The sequence below is a fragment of the Rhinoderma darwinii genome, chromosome 4, assembly GCF_050947455.1.
Source record: "Rhinoderma darwinii isolate aRhiDar2 chromosome 4, aRhiDar2.hap1, whole genome shotgun sequence".
Classification (NCBI taxonomy): Eukaryota; Metazoa; Chordata; class Amphibia; order Anura; family Rhinodermatidae; genus Rhinoderma; species Rhinoderma darwinii.
This window is the reverse complement of record NC_134690.1, coordinates 81,703,576-81,726,682: the sequence shown is the minus strand read 5'-3', so window position 1 is coordinate 81,726,682 and position 23,107 is coordinate 81,703,576. Positions and strand designations below refer to the sequence as shown.

Below are 23,107 nucleotides of genomic sequence, written 5' to 3'. Positions count from 1 at the left end.
TTTTTTTTTACTTTTTGAGATACTCCTTCTATGTATCCTGTATACATAGAAGCTGTATCTAGCCGGCATAGTTGAATCCATCAGGACTGCAGAACAGACATCTTGGCGAAAAGCTATCAACGATCACATCTACGCTCATGAACTTAGATGTGATCGATAACAGCTGGATCCTGCGCGTCATGATCTCTTGGTATGTGGATCCACTTGGCCGTACCGCCGTAGCGGGATAGCAGCTGGCCAAACAGGATACAAGGTCAATGTCTATAGTTCGGATAAAGGTAATAATAAACCTAAAAGATGGAGTCTGACACACTAAAGTACAATTAAAACAATGTAATTTTATTAGAACAATGTAAAATATCAAAAATTAAAAGCAGAGATGATTTCCACAGTGCGGAAAGACAACCAGATTGTACAAGGAAGGTAACTATTACATATAAATATATAGATGACACTGTGTAACTACAAGACAATGAAGGTACAGCTCATTACATTTGTGTAGTATATTTGTTACCAATACATGGACAGGTAAGAGGGCCTACTCAGCACTTCTTTCATGGGCTATATATAAATATTAGTGCTTAATGAACATATAAATAAATCTATAATGATATAATAATAGATATAAGTAACACTATGTGCACCATGTGGCATCACCACATAGTGTACCCAGGAAGATGCCTATGTAAACGGCAGAAAATTACCTGTATAACTTAGTAGAAAAAGAGAATAAATGCCCGTTATGGAAGGTCTATATTACTAGGAAGCTCTTACCCATCATGAACGTCACTGTCTCTGGTGTCAACCCCTATAAAGGTACCTGTTGCAATGCAGACAGTAGCGATGGTGTAGGCTCGAATGGAACTCAGGCAGCAGGCAGAAAACAGGTACGGTGAAACACAGTGGGTGTAGCACGTGACACAAGACGACTCCAACTCTGTATAGCACAGGAACACTGTAGCAGGAACGGGAACACTGGGAACTGGAAAACACTCAAGGGACCATTTGCAAAAACTAACACGGGTAGGTGCAAACAACGCTCAGGCAATGCAGGAAGGGCCAGGGCCCTTCTTATAGTCCAGGGTGATCTGGGGGCAATCAGCTCAATCTCACACATGTGTGCGCTCTGGGTCTTTAAGGCTGGACTGAGTTCGCGCGAGCACCCTAGTGCGGGACAGGACGGCCGCATGAGCTGGCATCTCTGGAGAGAAAGGCGTCGGCAGGATGAGAGGAGTTCGTGGTAAATGACCGCGAACGTTACACTGCGTGACCAGCGTTCACCGAAGCCGTCAGTGCTGCAGACCTGATGGATTTGGCTTTTACGGCAAAATACATATTATATGTATACAGAATACATAGAAGTTGTATCTCAAAAAGTAAAATACATTTTTAATAAAAACCTATTTAAAAGTTGCATAAAATCACATTACACATCATTTTATAAAATAATTGATTTGAATGGTTTAAATAACCTTTAAAACTGTTATCCTAATTTATTTATTTTTCATTTAGATAAAAAGAGTTGAAATTTTATATATCATAAGTTTCAATTGATCCATCTCTGAATACCATTTATCAGCACATAAACAAGACTGCTCTATATACATAATGACTACTTTCCATTAGTTTTATTTTTGCTGTTGGAGTCATTTACTTGGTAAGTGCCATTTTAAGAATAATAGGGTTCCACACAGGGGGTCCCGTAACATAACATTAGCCCTGTTGTCAACATATCTGTGAATGAGAATGGAATATAAGACATTCTGTTAGCTTAAGATAAGTAAAGCATTAACAGTGTTACTCAAATTTCCAAGAGATTATATCAATGTGCAAATTGTAATATGCTATTGAAGATGCAGTTACACTTTATATAAATGAAATGTGAATGGCTTTTATTGTTATTCTGAGCAGTTTAGCAGTTAATCAGAAGCACTTTGGTGTGGGATAATCTGCATGTTTCACTTAATAAAAATGACTATGACTTAACTACCGACCAGTCTCTAATCTCCCCTTTATCTCCAAACTCCTGGAACGCTTGGTCTACTCTCGCCTTATCCGCTATCTCTCTGCTAACTCCATTCTTGACCCCTTACAATCTGGTTTCCGCACTCTGCACTCCACAGAAACTGCCCTTACTAAAGTCCCAAACTATGCCTTGGCGGCTAAATCCAACAGCAAATACTCTCTACTGATTCTTCTGGATCTCTCTGTAGCCTTTGACACTGAAGACCACAAACTCCTAATTAGCATGCTCCACTCTATTGGCCTTAAAGACACGGCTCTCTCTTGGTTTTCCTCCTATCTCTCTGACCGCTCGTTCAGTGTGTCATTTGCTGGTTCCACTTCTTCTCCTCTTCCCCTTGCTATCGGGGTTCCTCAGGGATCAGTCCTAGGTCCGCTTCTCTTTTCTCTTTACACAGCCCCTATTGGACAAACAATGATCAGATTTGGCTTCCAGTACCATCTTTACGCTGATGACACACAATTATATACCTCTTCCCATGACATTACACCCGCTCTAATACAAAACACTAATGATGGTCTGTCCACTATCTCTAACATCATGTCCTCTCTCTATCTGAAACAGAATCTTTCTAAAACTGAGCTCCTTGTGTTCCCACCATCTACTAATCTACCTAAACCTGATGTCTCCATCTCTATGTGTGGCACTACCATAACTCCTAAGCAGCACGTCCGCTGTCTTGGGGTTATTTTTGACTCAGGTCTTTCCTTTACTCCCCACATTCAATCAATTTCACGCTCCTGTCACTTTCACCTCAAAAACATCTCCAGAATCCGCCCTTTTCTAACTGAGGAAACAGCCAAAACTCTTATTGTTGCTCTGATTCACTCTCGACTTGACTACTGTAACTCATTACTAATCCGTCTTCCACTCACTAAACTCTTCTCTCGCCAATCTATCCTTCATTCAGCAGCCAGGCTCATTTTTCTGACCAACCGCTACACCAATGCCTCTACCCTGTGCCAATCACTGTACTGGTTGCCCATATTCTTCAGAATTAAATTCAAACTTATTACTCTCACCCACGAAGCTCTCCACAGTGCTGCACCTCCTTACATCTCCTGCCTTATCTCTGTCTACCACCCTACTCATGCTCTACGTTCTGCCAACGACCTTAGAATAAAATCTCCCATAATCCGAACCTCCCATCTCCAAGATTTTTCTCGTGCTGCACCAGTTCTCTGGAATTACACTATCCCAGACAATCAGGTCAATTCTCAACATCCGCCGTTTTAAACGTGCCCTGTAAACACATCTTTTTAAACAGGCCTATAACATTCCCTAATCTGACCACTTTCCCTGGCCCCCTTTTACAATAGTCATGAGAACTTGACCCCCTCATTCAGCAGTATCTCCCACACTCCTTGCACCCTAATACACTTCATGTCTGTGATACACAGACACTGGCTGGTGATCAGCACATGCAGCTTGATGTTTACTACCCATATGTATAAAAGATGGCCGGACTATTGTACTGAACAAGCACTTTTTATTACATTTTGTGTCTCCATTATTTCCCCATACTGTAGATTGTAAGCTCTTGCGAGCAGGGTCCTCACTCTTCTTGTTTGAATTGTAAATTAGTTTTGTCAATATGTAATGTCTGATATTGTCTGTACAATGTACCCCCTGAATTGTAAAGTGCTGCAGAATGTGTTGGCGCTATATAAATAAATATTATTATTATTATTATTATTATTATTATTATTATTATTAATAATACTAAGTCAAATCCATTATGATTTATTGAGAATTAGTGCGTTGTGATCACAGGCTCACCTTGTAACTATTCACATCAAATTGTGCCCAATACATTGAACATGATTTGAATTCTCTTTACTGTGGTGACATTGAACATTTCGGCATTCCTATATACCCTGCTGCAGAAGGGTTAAAGAAAACTGCCTTTCTCACATCGTGTGACTCATCCGTGTGTAGATGGAAGGAGTGGCTTTGCTCCTGTATCCGAGGATTCAGTAAAGCTTCACTACCAGCAGAGAGAATTGCTTGAAGTGGTTCTGTACCCTGTGCTGTAATACTGTGTAGTCATCCCCGGCTGCTCTGTCTCTCTACAGCTCCACATGCGGCTCTCCTGAAGATGTGCTCCTGTGCATCCCACAGGTAAGACCTCTCGGGGCTGTCTACACTGTATCATAAACTGGGCATTAACTTGGAAAACTTCAGTCATTTATCCATACTTGCTACATATTTAACAAATAATGTACTTGCTTCTTATCTCTTAAAAGAAATATCCGATATCCTACATATCATAATTATAAAAATCGGATTAACAGAATTTTTTTTCATTATTTTACCTTAGTTGGCATGTCAAACTGCTATTTTTTCATTAAATTATAAACCAATTATCTATCATTTAAGATATAAAAATACCTGTAAGGAGTACACATGCCCAAATACTGTCATTTTTTTTAGAACTACAATATATTTCTGTCCTACCAGCAGTTTTAAGTGGCAAGTGCATTCCGTTAAATCTACTGCATCCCTAATGTGTTAAAGGGATAGGATTGAATACTGTATGTGTCCGTCTGGATTCCTGTGCACTAGTAGTCAAAGCTAGAGGAATTGTGTTACATTTAATGGCAAAGTGAAATGTAAGAATTCCTGTGCTGAGGGCTTTAATCCCCTATTCAGTGTTTCATGTGGGTTTCAGAGTACCCTGTATTTATTTATCCCGCTGATGACAGCTTCATGAGGGTCTGATCGTGTCTGAGGTTTCTTGAACATCCAAATTCCAAATTAAAGGAATGTTTTGTTGGATTTTGTATTTCCGATTGGAGGCTCCTCTGTAATCACAATAGTGTTCTGTAAATGGATATATCTTGGGTACCAGCTATGCAGGAAAGACTTCATCTCACATATGTTCCTCATTTATTTTTCTGTAATAATCTAATGTGGAATGTGGTGTTACAGTACTGCTTTTTTCTGCAAGTTGACTCCACCTGTCAATATTCCTGGTGCCAAGTAATTGAAAAGTCATTTATCAAGCTGTTCGATCCGTGCAGAATAAAAACCTTAACTCCACGCGTGTCGAGTCAGAAGACTGGTGCCAAACACATGCATAGCTAGGTATTCCATATACTTCGAGAAACAGGTAAATGGATTGAAATCCTGTTATACATTTTCCTATTTCTGGACCAGCAATCCATAAACTGTAGTGTGGGGCTTAAAATAAAATTTGTAAGGGTTTTAATCTCAGTCAAGCAAATATCAAACACCAGCACCAGATATTTAGTCCATGTACATCTGTCTCTTGAGCTCTAGGTTCCGTTTGCGTGGCGTGAAATGTGATTTTATACCCAAAGGTAGCTCCGTCTGAAGGACGGATGAAAGAAATAGATGAATGTTCCATGAATCATTTATCCCAGGAGCTGAGAACAGTTCTCGGCAAAATATAAATAACTCTTTTTCATCCCGATTCTATGCTTTGAGAACAGTTTCTTTGTGTTGCAGTAAAATCACTTCCTTCCACCTGTCTACTTCTATTTAATTAATTTCCATAACTCTTCCTACTGCCCCAGATAATCTTCATTAATGTGTTGTGGAATACAGAATTCTTCTCGTTCATGGAACTTCTATACACCATTCTCACTAAAGCGTACCTAACTTTTCATATGTCTTTTCAGAATAAGCTGTCATATGTGTGTACATGAGGGATAACACTATTTCTTATATGACTTGTATGTAGCATTATTTAGCAGTTTTCCCCCCTGCAGGCTCTTTCTGTAATTCTCAGTTCTCCCAAAGCTACTGGGCAGAGTCTAACACTATCAGGTCTTCTAGTAACTGCACACATATAAGAGGATCTGCTCTCCTGTCTCTCTCTCTCTCTCTCTCTCTCTCTTTCTCTCTCTCTTTCTCTCTCTCTCTCTCTCTCTCTATATATATATATATATATATATATATATATATATATATATATATATATATATATATATAAAAGCAGTAGTAACACGGAGGACATCATACAGCAGTACAGACCCCTGTAGCTGAGAATCCAGCACAAGTGTGACATAGAAATCCTACTATCACGTCTGTGGGTTTCTCTCTACCCCTACTTCCCTCGCCTGCTCACCCCTCCCCGCACCCTAGACTTATATGCAGCGTATGTTGCTGAGTCCCACTCTGTCTCCGCTCCCGCCTTCTGCTTCCTCCTCCCCTCTCCATAGAAAGTTATAGCCCGGCAGCGAAGTGACACCCCCCCCCACCTTCTCCAGCCGTCAATTCTGTACTGTAACCAGGGTTGACCAATGCTTAATAACAGGGGGTGCACAGCAGATTACAGGGAGGGAAACACCTAGTGGCAGGAACTTCACACAGAATTTGCATGGATAAAACAATTATTTTAACAGTAATTAAATAACAAATTTGTTTTATATCAGGTATACTATTAGATCAGCAGAAGTTGTTTGAAAAGTAAAGCCCCATGCACACGACCGTATTTTTCATACATCCGTAAATACTGTCTGTAAATACGGATCCGTAGTAATTTATAGTCATCCATAAATCATCGTAAATACGGTCCGTAGTGCATCTGTTATGCATCCGTATTTACGGATCCGCAAAAACAAGAAAACCACAAATGATATGCAACATCTGCAAACCTGGCGTCGCCTAGCAATGCTTTCATAATGACGGATGGCTACGGGTGCACATCTGTAACTGTCCATAATTACGGAAGTGCCCATAGACTTCCATGGGGAGTCCACGCCGAAATTATGGACAGAAAAAGGACATGTTCTATCATTTCTACGGCACGGACGCCCATCCGTAAAAATATGGAAAGGTGTCCGTAGCCCATAGAAATGAATGGGTCCGTAATAACGGATGAAAAATACGAACGTGTGCATGGGGCCTAAGTGTCCATTAAATGAACTAACCTCACTATTATAGAAAAAAACAACATTATTGGAGCACAATTCACTGGCTGTTCATAGCCCTTTCCATACTATTATGTCAAAAAATACCAAAAAATACCAAGCTGCTCAGGATTAAACTTCAGGCCTAGTCTCCATCTTTCTCTCTCTGGTAGCCAGGACGCAAAATGCTGGCCACATATGAATACACACCAGCTGTCCTTTTCTACGCAGGAATGTGAAGATCAAGGGTCACATCCTTTGTTTCTAAGAAATGGCCGGAATACATGTTGGCGACTGTTTAGCAAACCAAAATATGATGTCACACCATAACTAAGTTGTCATTTTACAAGACTAAAGACAAAGATATTCTGGGTTACAAATGACTACTTATTCTCATGATTGTCTATGCAGCCAATGCTGCCAAAAACATAAGAGACATAACTTTACACATACATTCACAGATATGTGTTCAGAATCGTATCAGGAAAAAATTAATTTCTTCAGTCTGCTACTGGGACATGCTTCATGACAGTATTACAGTAACAGAATTGTACTGACTAAATGGCCCAAAAAACACAAGGGCCAAGATGTTCAGGAGGGACCATTTGCCATAATTCAGGATTCTTAAAGACATTCAAAACCTCCAGACAAAAAACGCAAAAAAAACATCCCAAAAGGATCCAATTGGTAATTTTTTATTGTTTGAATTTTTTTTTTATCCTTAAAAGCATTGGAATGAACAAGGTGCATTTGTTAAATACTACTAACTTTCATGTCTATGATCACTTAAATTTTGCGAGCCCCGGGGGGAAATGCCCCTTTTGCCTATTCTTTAGTCCAAATCTGCATTCTACAGATGGCCTTGTAAAATGAATGATGTTTTTAACCTTACAGTTCCTGAGAATTGTATAAAAAATGGAGGTCCATGTGGTCAAGGTCTGTTGTAATAGGGCTGTGTATAATCAGGAGGTTTTCTAACAATTCTTTGGCTAGCCTGAGGTTCCTATTGTCAACCTCTTCTAAGTATAGACTGTTACATTTACATTAATAAACTTAACACTTGGCTTTTGTCACATGTATAAGCTTTTCAGAACTTAATCTATTTCAATATCACATAATGGTTCAGTTCTTCTCTATTGGGGGATTAGGAGATCTTCCTCTGTGATGATTATGTGGGGGAGGAAATGCCTGACTGTACTGAAGAAATATACATGCATTTATTAATACAAAACATTTTGTAACATAAGCCCCCCTGATGTAATGAACTGTGAGTAAAAAATGAAACGCCATGCGGCTTTCAGGAAAGCGAGGATAATTCTACAACAGATATAAGAACAACTATAAAGTGTCTCTTTATATAAATTGGAAGTGATGTACCAAAGAATCTCTGAATATGGAGGATAGTCTTGACCTTGCTCCTTGCTGGGGATTAATCTTCGTCATATGAAGTTACCTTCACTTAGGTGTTATCCAGGTTTCCAGAAAATAGGCTTTTCATTTTATTATGTATTGATAATAAATCCACTATGAACAGGAGTGGACTTAGAGAGTGGCCGAAGACCCAAGTCCAGAGGGGATCCAAAGCTCCTTGGTCAGTTAGAGCACTCACACTAAGTGAGAAGAGCACCTCAAATGAATTTTAACCAGTCAAGTGTATCATGACCATAATGCAGATATTATATAGCCATTATAAATGCTTTGGGGTATCCATGGGATATGTCCATCCTCACACGCAGAAAGGGCCCATGACCTTATTGTCAAGGGGCCAAGACCAATCTCAATATGTTTTAACTTTTGAGTATACTGTGATCTCAAAATTTCTTTCCATGTTTTCCTTATGTGATATGATTTTTGTTATTTTTATTTTTTTACAGACATTTTGATTACTTTGAGGTCCCCATGAGATATTTCCATGCCCCAACCCTAATGAGCATGGATGTACAAACATGGGACTTGAAAGATTTATCAGATATTAAATTGCTTGAATAAATTCTATAATGCCAAAATATATACCGAAATGATAGAATTTCACTTTGTTGAGTTATTTTGTCTGCTTATGAAATTCTGTTGGTTGCTCTTGGAAATTGATAGAAGCATTTCTCTGCTTGAACTCCCACAATGCAGTGATCTCTGGTGAAACCAAAGTTCTAGATGTAACTAGAAAATATAATCTAACATATAATTTACAGACCTACTCAACATTTTATATAGGTTTCAACTGTGGAATGTTGAGAAAATTGCTCTACATAAATATATATTGTAGATTTTAGAATAGTTGAGGTATTCACAAGAAATTATGTATTTCAGATAAAATGTACTTTACAGAGAAGGATGCCATAAAAATACAATCACTGAGCCTGATTCCTGAATTGCTTATCTTAGTCTACAAGCTTGAAAAACCTAATGCCACCTCAAGCATTGGTAGCTTCTGAGAAGACTGGCACCTGGCCCTGCATCCAAACTCTATACAACCAAATGTCAGTTGTGCTATACATGTTGTAGATCATATGCTTTTCATGTATTGTACACATTGCTTTGAAATTTTAACTAAATACATTGATCTTTCTATTTCACTTTCAGTTGTTTTAGATTAGCATTTTATTGTTAAGCTAAGTTTCAATGCGCTGTGGACACACAGGTTTGCGATATACACTATCTTGTCAAAACTATGTGGAAACCAGACCATTACACCTATATGAAATTTCTGGACACCATTGTCATTGAAATGGAGTTGGGCCCTCTTTTACAACTGTACGGGCCTCCACTCTTCTGGGAAGGCTTTCCAAAAAATTTGAGTATTTCTGTGGGAAATTTGTAATCCTTTAGTCAACAGGGCATTTGTGAGGTCAGGCGTTGATGTTGGACGAGAAGGTCTGGCTCACAATGGACGTTCCAATTCACCCAAAGGGTGTTCAGCTGGGCTGAGGTCAGGGCTCTGTGCAGGCTACTCAAATAACATGTATTTTTTGACATGTTGGAACAGTAGTGTTCCTTCCTCAAAGTGTTACCACAAAGTTGGAAACATACAATTATCCAAAATGTCTTTGTTGTAGCATTAATATTACCCTTCAAAGGAAATAAGGGGTCTAAATCCTACAATACCACTACTGGACCATTATCAATCCTTACTTCTTCACCAAATTTTACATTAAGCACTATGCATTCCAGTTGGCAGGAGCGTATGCAGGATCTTCTCAGGGGAGGATGGGTTAAACTTCCTCTCCATTCTTATAGCTCCTACTACAGCATGTTGAGCAGAGGATGTGGCTGCCGCTTATCGGGGAGAAAGTTTCCCAGTCTCCTCTTCAGGAGAAGAGACCGTTATTCTTTCTCCCCAAACACCGGCAGTCCTATCCTCTGCTTAGCGAAGTCTGCTGTACTGTACACAGCCCTGCCTGACCTAGCGCCGCTGTGCCGGGAGAGAGCACTTGCTAACAGTAGAAGTAGTCAACAAGTGTCCTCTCCGAGCGCTAGGACAGGCTGTATACAATGCAGCAGATTCTGCTGAAAAGAGGATGTGGCTGCCGGTGTTTCGGGAGAAAAGCAGCTGCATTTTCTACTCAGCAGAGTCTTCTGTACTGTACACAGCCTCTAAATATTACAGTTATACTGTTACCATGTAATAACACTATACAAGGGCCAAATAATACCTCCACATCATGACCACACATTATCACCACAAAGAAACTGAATAATACCACCATACTGATATTGAATAAAAACCTCTATACAAAGATTAATAGTATCACTATACAGGCACCATATAGTGGTAGATACTAGTTCTTCAAAGGTCCTCTGCAGACCGTACAGTATAAGTGATTACAGTACAGTTACATCCAGTCTCTCACCGGTGACATCTTCTCTGATTGGAGTCGTTCACTTTTTCAATTTTTTTTCTCTATCTGGCATATTCCGCCATGACAACGTCTCCTGGCCACGGCTCATCTTTGCAGAGCTTGCTGTCCAGACATCTTTGGCTCCTTACTTTTCCAGCATCCTCCAGACCTATTCCTCATCCTCTACACAAATGTCCCATCCTGCTGCCCCTTTAACAGAACCATACTGCTGCTTCCCACAATATTATGCCTACTGTTGCTTAGGTGCCCCCATATCTATAGTTACCCACCAAATATACTGGCAAATAGATAGTGCCCCAGATGATAATAGTGCCGGGGGGCTCTACACAGTAATAGTGCTCTACACAGTAATAGTGCCTCCCTTTGGGCCCAACACAGTAATAGTGCACAACCAGTGGCATCAACACAGTAATAGTACAATGTAATTAAAGTTATATGAAGTTGACACCTCAATATATTTATTTTAAATATACCGACTCACAAAGGTGTACTGTAATTGTATCGAATTAAGCTGTGTTCAGAAACCTGTTAGAATTGTAACTATAATAGCTATATTTAAATCATACAAAATGATCTGATCTATCACACCTAATCTGCATGTGACTTGTCCAATGTGATAACAGTTATCACGACAATGGTACCATGTAATTTGTGATTGTAATAGAAAACTTGTTGTGGGCTATACCAATTTTTTATTTGGGTTACAATCTTATAGTAAAACCCCAAAAATATATTTAAATGCATACCTTTTTGAATTATTGGGCTGCTTTGGAGCCAAAATCTTTATACATAAGCCCAAGTTGCCATAGTGTGAAAGTGTTATTGTCGGTGCTATTATAATAGGCTTTCCGACATTGCACTTTGTGGCTGACAGTGAAGATGGTCATTGTCAAGGTGACCCGTGAGCGAACCAATGGAGTCGAAGTCACAATGTCCCATGTTATGGTCACTCATTTTCAGTAGTCAATAGTTTTTCAATAGGATTGAGCTTGCCTGAGAGCAGTCTCATTTATAGGAACAAGGTCTCACACAATAGCATGATGTGAGTAAGACATGTTTAATGGAGGATGATCTCTGATGCTGCTCTTTTTTAAATGATATTTGTCTTCCACATGATTTTCTGCAAAATGCATGAAATGAGGTGAATAAATCTAAAGTAATTGATTCCTCCTGCTGATTTCTGGCACTCAAATTGCAGGGGGCGAGAGCGGAGACAGCCAGGAATGCTATGGTAGGGCTGATGGCACTGTATGTAAACAATGTATTCAGCTGTGATATAAAACCACCTCACTCTAGTTATAGAAAATAGACCCGAGGGGACAGAAACCTCCTCAAACAAATCTTCAAAGTGAGCTTAACACTCCCTTGTGATCTACGGTTCTTTATTTCGGCACCGTACCTAGATAGATTTATGTGGCAAATATTCTGTATTTATATTTAGAAAATTGCCTGTTTCACTGAAACATTTTTTTAACCCCTTAATACCAAAGGTATTTTAAATCTTAATGACCGAGCAATTTGTTACGTTTTTCCATCATCGCATTCAAAGAGCTATAACTTTTTTATTTTTCCGTCGACATAGCTGTTTAAGGTCTTCTGGAGCCCCCCTGCACGATGCAGGAAAAGTACTTCTGAAGTGCCGACATGAAAAGGTGGCGCTTCAGAAGAACTGCCCCAAACGGCCAACATAAAAAGGCTATAGGCCGGTAGTTAAAGGGTTAAGTATGTGACATAAAGTAGCAAAGTGGTTGGTATTTTCCAAGTGCAATGGCAAAAATGTACTCTTATGTCCAAAAATCTAAGTTTTGCTATGATATTATATGGTGCTGAAATGATAAATGTCATTTGACTGGCTGTGATGGGAAATAATATAAAACTTTCATAATTTGTCATGCTCTGGATTCACAAGGTGCCAGGTTATTGGATTTTGTGAACTATTGAATGTTCTAAATATAATCCCGATCATTACATGATGCTGCTCATGGTCAGTGCAAAGACCTTTTACACATGGCTCTGACTAAAATTGATTTTAGAAATTTTGGAGACTCAGAGGTAAATAAGAAAAAAAGTAATACGTTTAAAAAGAAAGCCTTAAACTTTGACAAAATGGTGTCCACTTTAAATATAAAGACTCAGCAGGTTAAATCACAAGTTAGGTGCCAATGACAAGTGTCTGAGCACCTCCAATATAGGTTTATATAATGGCAAGCTTCATTGCATCATAAAGAACTAGGAGAAAATGAAGCCATAACACCACCAAAGTTTAAAGATAAATTACAAATTTTATTGGGACATACAACATAAAATAACATTATTATAAAATTTAAAGGGATCTAAAAAGAAACAGTATGGTTGCTTCAAAACAATTGAATGCAGGGTGTCTTGCATAACAGATTCTTTAGCGGTTATGTAAGCCTCACAACGACCAACAATGCGTGTCAAAATCCTATAGAACGGGCGTGTATGTAGCCTATGTGTGAAAACACAAAAGTAGTCTTAAAGGGAATGTGTTGCCAGCAAAACATGTTTTTTTTTTTTTAGTTAAACAATTAGTGTGTAGGTGATTAAACATTGTTCTAATTTTTTATTTTTTTTTCACGAGTCAGAAAATATTATAAATTGGATTCAATTGGATTCTAATTTATAATATTTTCCATTGCTGGTCACTAGATGGAGCCATTCCCAAAATTGCAGCATTGCATGTGGTAAAGCAACCACATTGCTTTATGCTGCAAAATTGGGTAAAAATCCCTAGCTCTAGTAAGCTCTCAGAATCCCCCCCCTCCTTTATCCTGGCTAGTGCCGGGAGAAACGAGGGGTTTGAACGGTCTAACCTCCTACACTGTGTGTCACCATTTTTTGAGCTAACACACAGTGTAGTAGGTTTACATACAGTAGTAAACACACACTGAAACACAAACATACATAGAAATCCCTTACCTGCTCCAGTCGCCGCCGCTCCCTCCGGTCCATCCGCTCCGTCTGCTGCCGCTGCTCCTTGTGCACAAGTCCAGAAGCCGCGACTTCCGGTCCACAGGAAAATGGCGCTGGACGGCGCGCATTTCAAATTGAACTGTGTGGGAGTGGCGCATGCGCCGTTCCCACACAGCGGCGTACATGATAGTGGATGGAACGGGCCCCGTTCGCGGTCCCTATGGGACTGGAGCTGCCGTATTCCATGTCTGTATGTGTCGTTAATCGACACATACAGAAATGGAAAAAAAAATGGCAGCCCCCATAGGGAAGAAAAAGTGTAAAAATAAAAAAAAGTAACACACAAATTAATCCAAACGTTTTTATGGCCAGACGGAGCTAGCTCCCGCCCTCTGTCTATTTATACCTGCCTTTCCTGTTCCTCCTTTGCTTGTGATTCTTCTCGTGTGGTTTCCTGGCCCAGCTACAGCTTCTGACTATTTGATCCTGCTCCATACTTACCCTGGCTTGCTGACTACTCTCCTGCTCTGCGTTTGGTACCTCGTTCCCTCCTGGTTTGACTCGGCTCGTTCACCACTCTTGTTGCTCACGGTGTTGCCGTGGGCAACTGCCCCTTTTCCCTTAGCTTTGTGTACCCTTGTCTGTTTGTCTCGTGCACTTACTGAGCGTAGGGACCGCCGCCCAGTTGTACCCCGTCGCCTAGGGCGGGTCGTTGCAAGTAGGCAGGGACAGAGTGGTGGGTAGATTAGGGCTCACTTGTCCGTTTCCCTTCCCCCTTCATTACATAATCACAAGCCCATATACCTAGTCTACCCTGGTCCCTGACACTACTATGGACCCCCTTGAGACCCTGGCCCAGCAAATGCAGGGTCTCTCCCTACAGGTCCAGGCCCTGGCTCAGAGGGTCAACCAGCCTGACGCTGCCATGGTAGTACTCCTCACCTCACCTCTTGAACCCCACCTCAAGTTGCCTGACCGGTTCTCAGGGGACTGGAGGACTTTTCTCTCCTTTCGGGAGAGTTGTAAGCTCTACTTTCGCTTAAAGCCCCACTCCTCAGGTTCTGAGAGCCAGCGGGTGGGTATAATTATGTCCCGGCTCCATGAAGGGCCTCAAGAATGGGCCATCTCCCTGGCTCCTGACGCCCCTGAACTTTCCTCCGTTGACCGTTTCTTTTCTGCTCTCGTACTCATTTATGACGAGACTGACAGGACTGCCTTTGCCGAGAGTCAGCTGGTGACCTTACGTCAGGGTAAGAGACCTGTGGAGGAGTATTGCTCTGACTTTAGGAAGTGGTGCGTAGCTTCTCGGTGGAATGACCCTGCCTTAAGGTGCCAGTTTAGGTTGGGTCTGTCGAACGCCCTGAAAGACCTGCTAGTTAGCTATCCCTTTTCTGACTCCTTAGACCAGGTTATGGCTTTAGCGGTACGACTTGACCGACGTCTCAGGGAACGACAACTTGAATGGTTTTGTGTTTTCCCCTCTGACTCCCCCATGATGCCTCCCGAGGTCCCGTTGCTTCGCTCTTCCACGGAAGACTCGGAGGTACCCAAGCAACTCGGGGCCTCCGTGTCCCCCCGACAATGTAGAGAGTTCCGCATCAAGAATGGTCTCTGCTTCTATTGTGGGGATGACAAACATCAAGTGAATACCTGTCCTAGGCGTAAGAATAAGCAGCCGGAAAACTTCCGCGCCTAAGTGATCATCGGGTAAGGTCACATGGGCGCACAGGTATTTCCCGTAAATATGAAAGGTAATAAAATCTTGCTTCCCTTTCAGGTCTCTTTTGGTGGTAGGTCTGCTACCGGCAGTGCCTTCGTGGATTCAGGGTCTTCTGCTAATATCATGTCTGTGGAATTTGCTATGTCTCTAGCCATGCCTTTGATTGATTTGCCTAAACCTGTCCCGGTAGTGGGTATCGACTCCACTCCTCTTGCTAATGGTTATTTTACACAGCATACCCCTGTTTTTGAACTCCTTGTTGGCTCCATGCATTTGGAGCAGTGCTCTGTACTGTTGATGCAGGGATTATCGTCCGATTTGGTTTTAGGCCTTCCCTGGTTGCAGTTGCATAATCCCACGTTTGACTGGAATACTGGGGAGCTTACCAAATGGGGTAATGAATGCTTGACGTCATGTTTTTCCGTTAATTCTATTTCTCCCCCTGAGGAGGTGAACACTCTACCTGAGTTTGTTCAGGACTTCGCTGATATTTTCTCTAAGGAGGCCTCCGAAGTGTTACCTCCTCATAGAGAATACGATTGCGCTATCGAATTGGTACCAGGAGATAAGCTCCCTAAGGGTAGGATATTTAATCTTTCTTGTCCCGAACTTGAAGCCATGAGAGAGTATATCCAGGAATGCCTGGCCAAGGGTTACATTCGCCCCTCTACTTCTCCGGTAGGTGCTGGCTTCTTCTTCGTAGGGAAGAAGGATGGTGGTCTTAGGCCATGCATTGACTACCGTAACTTGAATAAGGTCACTGTAAGGAACCAGTATCCCCTTCCTTTGATTCCTGATCTCTTTAATCAGGTTCAGGGGGCCCAATGGTTCTCTAAGTTTGATCTACGGGGGGCGTATAACCTTATCCGCATCAAAGAGGGGGATGAGTGGAAGACTGCGTTTAACACCCCCGAAGGTCACTTCGAATACCTCGTCATGCACTTTGGTTGTGTAATGCTCCTGCGGTCTTCCAGAATTTCATAAATGAGATTTTAAGAGATTACCTGGGGGTATTTCTTGTAGTGTACCTTGATGACATACTGGTGTTTTCCAAGGACTGGTCCTCCCACATTGAGCATGTCAGGAAGGTGCTCCAGGTCCTTCGGGAAAACAAACTGTTTGCTAAAACCGAAAAATGTGTGTTTGGGGTACAGGAGATACCATTTTTGGGTAAAATCCTCACTCCTCATGAATTCTGCATGGACCCCGCCAAGGTCCAGGCTGTGGCGGAATGGGTCCAACCTGCCTCCCTGAAGGCGTTACAGTGTTTCTTGGGGTTCGCTAATTATTACAGGAGATTTATTGCTAACTTCTCGGTCATCGCTAAGCCTCTTACGGACCTCACTCGCAAAGGTGCTGATCTCCTCCACTGGCCTCCTGAGGCTGTCCAGGCTTTTGAGGTCCTTAAGAAGTGTTTTATCTTGGCCCCGGTGCTGGTTCAACCCAACCAAATGGAGCCATTTATCGTGGAAGTTGACGCATCCGAGGTGGGAGTGGGGGCTGTCTTGTCCCAGGGTACCAGGTCCCTCACCCATCTCCGCCCCTGTGCCTACTTCTCCAGGAAGTTTTCGCCCACTGAGAGTAACTATGATATTGGCAACCGCGAACTTCTAGCCATTAAATGGGCATTTGAAGAGTGGCGCCACTTCCTGGATGGGGCTAGGCACCAGGTAACGGTCCTTACCGACCACAAGAATCTGGTTTTCCTAGAATCTGCCCGGAGGCTAAACCCGAGACAAGCTCGATGGGCGCTATTTTTTACCAGATTCAACTTTTTGGTTACCTATAGGGCTGGGTCTAAAAATATTAAGGCCGATGCACTGTCGCGTAGCTTCATGGCCAGCCCTCCTTCGGAGGAAGATCCTGCTTGTATTTTGCCTCCTGGTATAATAATTTCTTCTATTGATTCTGATTTAGTCTCTGAGATTGCGGCTGATCAAGGTTCAGCTCCCGGGAACCTTCCTGAGGACAAGCTGTTTGTTCCCCTGCAATTCCGGCTAAGGGTACTTAGGGAAAGTCATGACTCCGCACTATCTGGTCATCGAGGCGTCCTGGCTACCAAACACCTCATTGCCAGAAACTATTGGTGGCCTGGGTTGCCTAAAGACGTTAAGGCCTACGTCGCCGCTTGTGAGGTTTGTGCTAGGTCCAAGACTCCCAGGTCCCGACCAGCGGGCTTACTACGTTCGTTGCCCATTCCCCAGAGACCTTGGACCCATATCTCCATGGATTTTTATCACCGATTTGCCTCCATCTCAAGGCAAGTCGGTGGTGTGGGTTGTAGTAGACTGTTTCAGTAAGATGTGCCACTTTGTGCCCCTCAAGAAACGACCCAATGCCAAGACGTTAGCTACCTTGTTCGTCAAACACATCCTGCGTCTCCATGGGGTCCCTGTCAATATTGTTTCGGACAGAGGGGTACAATTTGTTTCATTGTTTTGGAGAGCCTTCTGTAAAAAGTTGGAGATTGATCTGTCCTTCTCCTCTGCCTTCCATCCTGAAACTAATGGCCAAACGGAGAGGACTAATCAGTCTCTAGAACAATATTTAAGGTGTTTTATCTCTGACTGTCAATATGATTGGGTCTCATTCATCCCCCTCGCCGAATTTTCCCTTAATAACCGGGTCAGTAATTCGTCAGGGGTCTCCCCCTTTTTCTGTAATTTTGGGTTTAATCCACGGCTCTCCTCCGCTTCACCTGGTAGTTCCAACAATCCCGAGGTAGAGGTCGTTCATCGGGAACTGTGCACAGTCTGGGCCCAGGTTCAGAAGAACCTAGAGGCGTCCCAGAGCGTACAAAAAACTCAGGCTGATAGAAGACGTTCTGCTAACCCCTTGTTTATGGTTGGGGATCTGGTGTGGTTATCGTCTAGGAACTTGCGCCTTAAGGTCCCGTCCAAGAAGTTTGCTCCCCGGTTTATTGGGCCGTATAAGGTCATTGAAGTCCTCAATCCTGTCTCCTTCCGACTGGAGTTGCCCCCATCTTTTCGAATACACGACGTGTTTCATGCCTCCCTCCTTAAACGCTGCTCCCCGTCCTTGGCTCCCTCGAGGAAACCTCCTGTTCCCGTTCTTACCCCTGAGGGGGTGGAATTCGAGGTGGCCAAGATTGTGGATACGGGCCTGAGGAGAGGACTTGGGTACCCGCCCGGGATGTTCACGCTGGGGTATTGGTCAGGAGGTTCCACCTTTGTTTCCCCAATAAACCAGGTCCACTTAGAAAGGGTCCGGTGGCCCCTCATAAAAGGGGGGGTACTGTAAAGGATCTGCCAGGCACAACTTCTGTGTATACGCCCATAGGTAATCATTCTGCACCTGAGTCTATGTCTCTAAGACTGACTCTATCTTCCACCACTCAGGATGGCAGGCTTGGGAGTGGGAGAGCCTATCGCAGCCTGGCCAGACAGAGCTAGCTCCCGCCCTCTGTCTATTTATACCTGCCTTTCCTGTTCCTCCTTTGCTTGTGATTCTTCTCATGTGGTTTCCTGGCCCAGCTACAGCTTCTGACTATTTGATCCTGCTCCATACTGACCCTGGCTTGCTGACTACTCTCCTGCTCTGCGTTTGGTACCTCGTTCCCTCCTGGTTTTACTCGGCTCGTTCACCACTCTTGTTGCTCACGGTGTTGCCGTGGGCAACTGCCCCTTTTCCCTTAGCTTTGTGTACCCTTGTCTGTTTGTCTCGTGCACTTACTGAGCGTAGGGACCGCCGCCCAGTTGTACCCCGTCGCCTAGGGCGGGTCGTTGCAAGTAGGCAGGGACAGAGTGGCGGGTAGATTAGGGCTCACTTGTCCGTTTCCCTACCCCCTTCATTACACAGGGTTAAATTAACACCATGTGCTCCAGAGTACCCAAAGTCAGAAGGCTGTATAGCAAATTACGCCAGAAAAAAAGGATAGACCACGAGAGGGAGGTCAGAGTCAGGCAAACACAGCCAAACAAAAGTTCAAGTGTCTAAAGCGTTCAAAAAACAGAAAGAGTCTGTACGTGCATGGTAGATATGTCTGCATGCTTACCCATGGTAATAGAGGGTATGATGGCCCCACACTGCAGCCTGATATGATAGCGCCCCGACGCACGTTTCGCCAATCTAGCTTCCTCAGGGGGTAGTGTGTAAAGGATTAGCATTGTCCCGTTTATATATGACTAGGTGTGTGCTGGTTATTGTGTTCCGGTGTCTTCCTCTATGCCGGGCCCTGGCGCATGCGCGAGAGTCTGACCTGAGCCACGAGATCGCCGCTGTCCGTCGTCACGTCCGCACTGCGTGTCCATGGAGACAGAGCAGGCGCAGCACGAGCGTAGAAGACGACAGAGAGCCGGGCGAGGCTCCCAGACTCACCGTACATGCGCGACCCCGGAATAAGAAGGTATTGAAATAAGTGTACGGGGGTCATTTACTCCTAGGCCTTATTAAAAATGAGAACCTAACAAATATCCAATTTTATCCTGTACTGAAAGAAATGAAAGCTAAAGAACAGAGGAAAACCAAGAAAGAACAAAGAGAAAAAATATAAAAGAAAAAAAGAAAAGAAGAAAACCGAAGAAAGAGGAAAAAAAAAAAAGAAAAGAGAAGAAAACAAAAGAAAAGAAAAAAACACAAAAATGTTTATTTTAATAAGTATATATAACTTATATTTTTATGGTTAGCACTTCTTTATTTACACCAGTTTCAATGTATTACAATGTGGGTTTTTTTTTTTTGTTTTTTTTTTAGTAACTCACTGTATTGTTATGTATATTAATATGCAACTGCAATAACAAATGTAGTGTGTACATTACGGTTATTATTACTTATCTTATCTTCTCTTGGTGTTGTGTTTTTTTCTTTTCTTTTGTTTTCTTCTCTTTTCTTTTTTTTTTTTTCCTCTTTCTTCAGTTTTCTTCTTTTCTTTTTTTCTTTTATATTTTTTCTCTTTGTTCTTTCTTGGTTTTCCTCTGTTCTTTATCTTTCATTTCTTTCAATACAGGATAAAATTGGATATTTGTTAGGTTCTCATTTTTAATAAGGCCTGGGAGTAAATGACCCCCGTACACTTATTTCAATACCTTCTTATTCCGGGGTCGCGCATGTACGGTGAGTCTGGGAGCCTCGCCCGGCTCTCTGTCGTCTTCTACGCTCGTGCTGCGCCTGCTCTGTCTCCATGGACACGCGTCCGTGGGGGCACGCAGGCGCAGTGCGGACGTGACGACGGACAGCAGGGATCTCGCGGCTCAGGTCAGACTCTCGCGCATGCGCCGGGGACCGGCATGGAGGAAGACACCGGAACACAATAACCAGCACTCACCTAGTCATATATAAACGGGACAATGCTAATCTTTTACACACTACCCCCTGAGGAAGCTAGATTGGCGAAACGCGCGTCGGGGCGCTATCATATCAGGCTGCAGTGTGGGGCCATCATACCATCTATTACCATGGGTAAGCATGCAGACATATCTACCATGCATGTACAGACTCTTTCTGTTTTTTGAACGCTTTAGACACTTGAACTTTTGTTCGGCTGTGTTTGCCTGACTCTGACCTCCCTCTCGTGGTCTATCCTTTTTTTCTGGCGTAATTTGCTATACAGCCTTCTGACTTTGGTTACTCTGGAGCACATGGTGTTAATTTAACCCTGTGTCTCCCTTAAGACTACTTTTGTGTTTTCACACATAGGCTACATACACGCCCGTTCTATAGGATTTGGACACGCATTGTTGGTGGTTGTGAGGCTTACATAACCGCTAAAGAATCTGTTATGCAAGACACCCTGGATTCAATTGTTTTGAAGCAACCATACTGTTTCTTTTTAGATCCCTTTAAATTTTATAATAATGTTATTTTATGTTGTATGTCCCAATAAAATTTGTAATTTATCTGTAAACATTGGTGGTGTTATGGCTTCTTTTTCTCCTAGTTCTTTAAAATGGTGTCCACTGTTGGCAAGTGCAGATATACCCCTTGCTTAATTGTGGCAATAAATAGTTACCATGAGTGTTGGCTACTAAATTAGCTGGGGTAGTATCATTGGTGATCGCAGATGACCAGACGGGCTTTATCTTATCTACTTCCACGTCCATAAATATCAGAAGGGTTTTTGGCAACCAAGGAAAGTAGAGAACGGGTCATTGTGTTTATCGAGTAGCAATATCTATGGCAGACTCTGCAAATGTTTGGGTTTGGGGCCAAATTTATTAGATAGATTCAAACAGATCCTCTATGCTGAACCTAGAGCGAGGGTAAAGGTGAACAGCAATATTTGGGAACCTATTTTTCTGGGAAGGGGCACGAGGCAGGAGTACATGTTGTTGCCTCTGCTGTTTGCTATTTCAGTAGAACCCCTGGCTGCCCTCATTAGGCAAAGTGAGGACATCCCGAGATTCAGATATAGGTGGGCAGAGAAAAAAATGTCCTTGTTTGCAAACGATATCTTATTGTTTTTTAAAAAAAAAAAGCTTCAATATCTGTAAGCAAGGTAGTGAGTACTTTAAAGGGTCTGGGAATTTGAGATTAAATTGGTTAATGTCTGTTTTGCTCCCATTGGATGATATGCTTGCTGTGCCTCAAACTAATATGCAGATTCTACCCCTTCATAGTCACTTTAAATATTTGGGAGTAAATATTGCCTGTGTGCCTTGTGAAAGTATTCACCCCCTTGGTATTTTTCCTATTTGATACACAACTTTAACCCCTTTAAAGCGATTTATTGATTTTTTTCATTTTCGTTTTTCACTCCTCGCATTCCAAGAGCCATAACTTTTTTATTTTTGCGTCAATAGAGTAGTGTGAGGGCTTATTTTTTGCGGGTGGAGTTGCAGTTTCCTTTGGTGCCACTTATAGTTCCATATATTGTACTGGGAAACTTAAAACAAATTATTTGCGGTCTGAAGTTGGAAAAAACTGTGATTCCTCAATAGTTTTTTGGGGTTTCTTTTTTACAGATTTCACTGTGCGGTAAAAACGACAACGACTTTTTATATTTTTTCGTAGATTGAGCATTGTGAGGAGTTATTTTTTGCAGAGCGAGCTGTAGTTTCTATTGGTACCATCTTGGGGTACATGAGACTTTTTGATCACTTTTTATTCCATTCTTTGCAGGATATGAGGTGACCAAAAAACACCGATTCTGTTGGTTTATCTTATTTTTTACGGTGTTCATCGTGCGTGTTGACCTGTTCTAAGTTCCCTGGATCCTTCTTCCAGCAAATATATTAAGTAATTATAGTATTCCATATACAATGCGCAGTTTATTGGACTTTAATATATTGTTCTGCTATTTATTCTCTCATTAGCAAGTCTTGTGAAAACAATAGTTAGTTAAAAGTCTGAGAATGATTCATGTTGTCTATCCTATGGCCATTTTATCCCATATCAATCCTAATTTTCTCTTAATGTAAAGCGTAGCTGATTTATCAATAGTTTGTGGTACAAGGTTTTTCACTTTAACATTATATACTGCAGAGAATGAATTATGTAAATTATGTAGTGTGGCATTGACTCTCATCCTGCTCGCCTGCGCACTGTTCATTCTTTACACTAGACCTAAATCATAATTCTGAATTCTCATTTACCCTTTGAAATACGTGTTAGTAGCACAGGCTGCACGATGTCATTCATGCCGCCTGAAATCCCTGTGATGGTAGATTCTTCTTGTAATGCAAATAAGCCTAAAACTGAGACGTCTTATGGCAAAACAAATTTAAAGCCACATATTCTA

At 42.1% G+C, this 23,107-nt stretch overlaps 1 protein-coding gene across 3 annotated transcripts in view; it reads left to right on the top strand.

The window, feature by feature from the left end:
* Positions 1–3,995: 3,995 nt before the first annotated feature.
* Positions 3,996–23,107, top strand: part of SPHKAP (SPHK1 interactor, AKAP domain containing) — a 295,658-nt gene continuing 276,546 nt past the window's right edge. For all 3 annotated transcript variants that reach the window (XR_012883118.1, XM_075861278.1, XM_075861277.1), the window contains exon 1: positions 3,996–4,144. Coding sequence is in view for 2 of the 3 variants with exons in the window: in XM_075861278.1 (XP_075717393.1) it covers positions 4,122–4,144 (23 nt within the window). In the remaining variant the exon portion in view is untranslated. The remainder of the gene's footprint in view (positions 4,145–23,107) is intronic.